A 6,344-nucleotide genomic window follows, 5' to 3' on the forward strand; every position below is an offset into this window, starting at 1 on the left:
AATTTGTAACAAATCCCCTACTGATAACTGCAGGCCTGACACCAGCAGGTGTAGGTGTAGGTGTATACCAGCAAGTGGCAGAGGGTTAGGGACAGGGTTAGTTAGGATGTACCTCACACTTGAAGGAGCTTCCACTCGGCTGATTATGTTCTGTATTCTCTGAACTGGTGCTGTCGCCATCTCTCGGTGAACAGACTGCATCGCAGCTGACAGTCATTTCCCTGGAAAGGTGTAATAATGATTTACCTAGTGCGGCACAGTATTTTGTATCCCACTCTTCCATTCAGAAACTCCATTAGTCTAATTAACACAACACAATCAGTTAATAAGTTACGCACCAGATACCTCATATATCCAATTGTTCCGAAAGCCAAAGAAGTCCACTTTAAAACCTTAAATGGTATATACCCTTCCAGTCGTTTTATTCAGCAACGATTTGTATTGAATCAAATGTGTTTTTCTGTGATGATGTTGAAACAACTGAGCATTTATTTTTTCACTGTGTATATGCTGCAACTCTGTGGTTTGATATCTTTGACTGGTTAAAGTCTTCTCTGTCGAAGATATAATGTATGTTCTTATTATGGACAATTATAATGATGATTGTTTTTCATTAACACCATTATCATGAAAATTATTCACACGCAAATGCAAATATTTTAAAGATAAACCAAATTTCTGTTTTAAATACGCACACCAGCTCTGTTATTTGATTGAAAACTATGATTTACAATCTAATCCCTCGGGTATTTTTTATAGAAAACATGTCCCCTCGTGTTTTCTATTTCTTTTTTTCTCTGGTTGCACCCTTCTTGTTTCTTTACTTGCAGTACTATTATTAATTGCGCCTTTTCGTGTGTGAATTGTACTTTTTTGTATTCATGTTCTTCAATAAAGTTCTATTTTTAAAAATGGTTTACCTAATGTAGCAAAGCTAAGTAAATGCACGGTATTTCATAGACTGCATCACCACATTTATCACACTTATGCATACAACATTCAATACACGCATGTTTCCCTGCCTTCTCTGAACAAACGACTCTGAAATTGATTAAGCGGAAAAGATGATGATTGCAAAAACTATTATTGTGTTTGTTCGGTTTATGTGTGGACAGGGGAGTGAATTATGAGGTTAAAACCTTCAGAAAATACATGCCGCCTCAAATTACGTGGCTTTAAAAATAACAATAATTTATTTATTTAAAAAATAAATCCGGCCGGTTAAGATTTACATAACTAAACCGTCTCCAGTAAAAGTTCCCCTCTACGGACGGGTAGTGACTTTAGGTTTGAAATATGTGACAACCGGAAATGTACGGGCCGCTCTTTTGAGAATCCGGATCCTAGCGTAGTGTACGCTGTCTGTGGTGAGACTGATCTGGAGAAAAGTGCGTCGTACTCGTGGATTCCAGAGGAACTCATTCAGACATGGTGAGTTATAAAGATACATTTCAAAGTACCATTCTTCGCGCCGAACCGTTTCACTGGGTTCGGTTTCCGATGTCTCTAAAATCCCAGACACTACAAGCGGAATCACCGAGGACCGTGCTCTCTTCCTGCGAGCGCGGGGAGCTAATCTGCTAATGTTAACACTAGCTGTGAAGTGTTACCTGGTTAACAGTGGCGCTCTCATAATTCACTCGAACTAAAGGAAACATCCACTGATGTTCACAAACCTTTGTTTTATTGTATGGTTTTCAACAGTCATCCACAGTGGAGCCTGTTCCAAAGCTAACGTATAGTTTAAATACTCCTTCAATGAAAAAAAGTTTCATGTTATTACAATACGCCAGAAGACGTAAGATGAATGATATAAGCAACTAACTCCGTGGCTAAGCATGTTTGATTTGAAACTGCATTTGTCCAAAGACTGACTCAAACAGGTGAGTTCAGACAGACTGGTTTTGAAGAAGGGCAAGTGGAAATGGAGGCAATGACTATACTATTTATTTTTAGATTTGTTTGTACTGAGTGAAGATAAAAGTGCACATTTATAAAATGTTTAAAGTATTTTTTGGAAGTAAACTCTGTTTGTAATTTAAAGAAATATGAGATCTTATGATTGACGACATGTTGGGTCATAGAATAAGGATTGTGCAAAAGGAATTTGTCTTAGTTCATTTACTTTTGAACACATTTGACTGAAGTATAAGTTGTGTGTCTAGAGTGATATTTACTGCTTCGCGGAATACTCCCCAGGAGTCAGGATATGTGGAAAAAAACAACTATAACGATTTAAGGCACAAAATGTCTACTGAACCTAGAGGTTTCTTCTAGAGTTCTGTATGTAACTTTAATAGTAGTATTGATAAAAGAGTGATGAAAAATAATAAATAAAAGCATTTTCCTGGGGAATTCCTTTAACAGAGAATACCCTGCATTCCCTGCTTAGCCAAAATGTTTTTTCAAAAATGCATTATAGGTTATAAACTTGTGCAAAACGTATTGTAAAACAACATTTTGTGAATCAGGATTTGTGTTTGTATCATACCATTGTGTATGAGAGATTTTAATTGTATTAAAGTACCCTCCAGCAATTGATTAATCTTTGTTTATCAAAACTTAAATCTCCTTTTTAAAAGTCCCCTGCTTTAAAAGTGGCTCAGATGTTTCTCAGATTCACCTTCATACAGTATGAATAGATCTACAAATATACAATTATTCCCTGCAGAAAAAAACACTGTTTGATGGGATTGCTTTTTATGAGGTTAGTGAGGTAAGAATCCTTGGGTGTATGAATCCACATGTTTAAGATTGTCTTTGGAATACAACAGTTTAAAGATAAAATGCTTAGCTACGGCACTGACTGCTTATTTACACATCATGCACATAAAAAAGGGGGTCTTTACATTTGTCAGAATTCTGGTTCCTATCACCCTTGCTTTGAACTGTACAGACTCTTGTTTTTCTGGAATAGCAAATTAATCATCAATCCGCTCTGAATATATTTGTTTACATAATCAACAATTTAACTACATAGAAATTTTGATAAATCACTGGAGACTCACTGGAAATCATTGGACTGTGTGTATTTGCTAAACTAAATTCAGTAAATCAGTTGTGTATTTTACTAATTTATTTTTTATTGTTTATCTGGACAATAATATATATGTCTACAATCTAAACAAAATTTATTGCAGTCCCATACAATTCTGCTGGTTCAGCCTACAAAGAGGCCAGAAGGAAGAACGTATGCTGATTATGAATCAGTTAATGAATGTATGGAAGGTATGTATTTCTTGTACTGTATTGTATACTCGGCTTAACAAAACAAATTTTGCATTTTGATTATTTTTATTATAGCATTTTCATCATTATTGTTATACATCACTCATGTTTTAGTTTTCAGATTAATTTGTTTTCAATTGCCATTTACTTAAAAGCAATAGAAAAATGAGGCTAATGAATTGACGCTACTTTTAAAACAGAAACAAAGATACCTGTTACTGTGATGACCTGTGTGCTGATGCCCCATGATTTCTTTTACAGGAGTGTGTAAAATGTATGAAGAACACCTGAAGAGAATGAATCCCAACAGTCCGTCAATCACATATGACATCAGTCAGCTGTTTGACTTCATCGATGACCTAGCAGATCTAAGCTGTTTGGTGTAAGTTGGCTTTCTATGCCGTGTCTTGTCGATGCTTTGGAACAATAAGCAGTAGGTCAATGGTAAAAACAAATGTTTATTAAAGGTAGAAGTTTCACTGTGTGACAAATAACATGTTATATATGATTAATCACATAACTTATATTCAGATATTTGCAGATGAGGAGAATATAAACAGTAGTAACTTTATATATTTGTTAAAATTGTCTTCCCCTACATTCCACATGAAGATAACTGGCTCATGCGCATTGATATAAAGTGATCAAACAGGTCCTGTCCAGAGAATAGGAAGATCAGCAGCACTGATCTCGTTTTATTGAAAAGTCCTGCAGAGGTGCTAGACTTGTTTAGCCAGTGCCATATGCATGTGTATAGCCTGACAGAGAGATTAACACCACTTCATTGCCAAAAACAAATGTGACTGGTGAGACAACCAACATCCCAGTTTGTCATAGTTTTTGTGTCCAACGTTCAGAGCAAATCTACACAACTACAAATGATTTCATTGTGAATTCATCGAAATTTAAGATATACTTGAATGAACAGATTTTTTTTAAATGCTTTTAACATAGTTGTAGTTCAGTAGAAACTAATGTCATGTTTGTTTGTAAAATATTTAAATAAGAACATGGTAAATTTGGCAGGTTTGACTCCTTCGTGTTGAAGGAGTACTGAAAGATACCTCAGTATCAGTGATAGATATTTTGTCTACATTACAAAATTTGATGTCAAAGAAAAACAATTTAAAAGCAAAGGAAAAATGTAATCAGAAAATAAAACTCTTTTGCATAATTGCTTCATGCCCTGTGACCAAGCTGTGTCTTGCAACGGAGCTGTGGCCTGCAAACATGCATTCATTAATGTGTGGTACCCCCTGTGTTTAAATATTGAGGGAGTGTATGATGTGCCATATTTTAGAACAAATGTTGAATGAGTAAATCTACAAACATTTGGTCATTTTGAATCTGGAGGTAGGCTTTGTTTAGACTGCATTTGGCTTTGCCCAAAACCATTTTCAACTTGTTTTGTATATGTTAGTGTGTATTTTATACAAAGTAGACAACTGTGTAGGATTGTGATGTCAATAAATTTGCTTGTGATACCACTCAGATTGCAAGAAAATCTACCAAAATCACACTCAGTGCTGTATAGGTCTGTAGTGAGTCATGCCCCTGCCAACATTACTCAGGTAACCAGCCCATGGAGCCAGATTTATCTATAGTTGTTTGTGGGAAATTTGTAAATAACTATGAAATGTTGAGTTTTTCAAAGAGATCTTAAGTAGTTCAACTTTGAGAAAACAGAGGTTGTCCTTTCGCAGATATTTGTGCGAGTCAAAGTGTCACATTTGATTAATTTCCATATCAAAACCATCAGATAGAGAAGCAGTGTGCAATGTATTTTCTAGTGCAATGTAATTGGGTAGCATGAGAACGGGTATCTCTGAGATACAGTTAGAACTATTGACAAAGCCATTTTCTGGTTGAGAACAACTGTAGCCTCTGGGAGATTAGTAAAATAAGGTGAGTTTTGCTGAGCTGGGTTTTCATTAAATTAACTAATGAAATTATGCAGCAGTGGTTTAGTGGTGTGACTGATTGGATTAACATTATATGTGGAATGAGAATAATTCAACAGAATTATTTTCAATCATAATTATGAAATGTAGTGCACATGTTGGGCAAAGAAAAAAAAAAAAACTTCCTAGAATTGAATAGTGTCAGATAGTATGTATACTCAGTTATTGTGATATGAATGATCCAGTTGCAAGGAGATGAACCTACATCATGTCTCAGGTGCCTTTTGGATGAGATGAAGTAATACTGTGAAATCATTTTACCATTTTAGCTTTCATTAGCCCCTGGTGATGTCGGATATTTCCATCTTTAAATTACATTTTTAGTTTGTTCATCAGGGTATTAGCCTTTGAGACCAAGGGTATTTTTTTGTGAACTGAAGACTTGGAAACATGACCCAAGTTAACCATTCTGTTTGTCTTCTTTCTTTTAGGTACCGTGCAGACACACAGACGTATCAGCCCAACAACAAAGACTGGATCAAAGAGAAAATTTACGTTTTGTTACGTCGACAAGCTCAGCAGGCGGGGAAATAAAATGGTAGTAGATTTTGCCCTTTTCTGCTGATTAGAAATAAGCTTTGCATTACAGGGTTTTGGCTGGGACATTTGTCCTAGATGAGTCTAAATAGGAAAAGTCTGCTGAAAACATATGGGAGGTTTGTGGGTCAGAGATTCAGAGCAGTGGTTCTCATTCATACTCCTGTGATACCAGGTAACCACTACATTTTATTTTTTAATTTTTTTTCATTTTAAATCCACGGGAATAATTCGAAAAATTGGAGCAAGAAAACAATGAAGCTTCCCGTGTCCGACCATACTCCTGAAAGCCTGTTACAGAATTTAGTTGAATGCCCATATCATATTGGCCTGATTCTGATATGCACATTTAGGACCCAAATTAATAAGCTCTGTTCTAGAGGCTTTAGGCGTAGGTTTCAGTTTTCTCATCTGTGCACACTTCCAGAACTAGGACTGAGAACCAGTGGTCTACGTAAATGTGTGAATTGAATACTGTGGATAACTTGTATTGACCTGTACTTCTGTTGTTAATTCATTTGTTTTATATATTTTTCTTTGCCTTAGTTTGACATTTTATATGTAAATGTCTCATATATTTTCTTCTGCTGAATTATAATAAAATGACCCTGTTCAAAT

General features: G+C 35.5%; 1 protein-coding gene across 1 annotated transcript; it reads left to right on the plus strand.

Annotated features, from left to right (window-relative positions):
* The first annotated feature begins 1,286 nt into the window (after positions 1 to 1,286).
* LOC136709639 (enhancer of rudimentary homolog) lies at positions 1,287 to 6,344 on the plus strand. Its single transcript, XM_066685033.1, has 4 exons — positions 1,287 to 1,431; positions 3,141 to 3,228; positions 3,490 to 3,610; positions 5,621 to 6,344. The coding sequence occupies exons 1-4, from the start codon at positions 1,429 to 1,431 to the stop codon at positions 5,721 to 5,723; spliced, it is 315 nt and encodes a 104-aa protein (XP_066541130.1). The 5' UTR covers positions 1,287 to 1,428; the 3' UTR covers positions 5,724 to 6,344.

The sequence above is a fragment of the Hoplias malabaricus genome, chromosome 1, assembly GCF_029633855.1.
Source record: "Hoplias malabaricus isolate fHopMal1 chromosome 1, fHopMal1.hap1, whole genome shotgun sequence".
Classification (NCBI taxonomy): domain Eukaryota; kingdom Metazoa; phylum Chordata; class Actinopteri; order Characiformes; family Erythrinidae; genus Hoplias; species Hoplias malabaricus.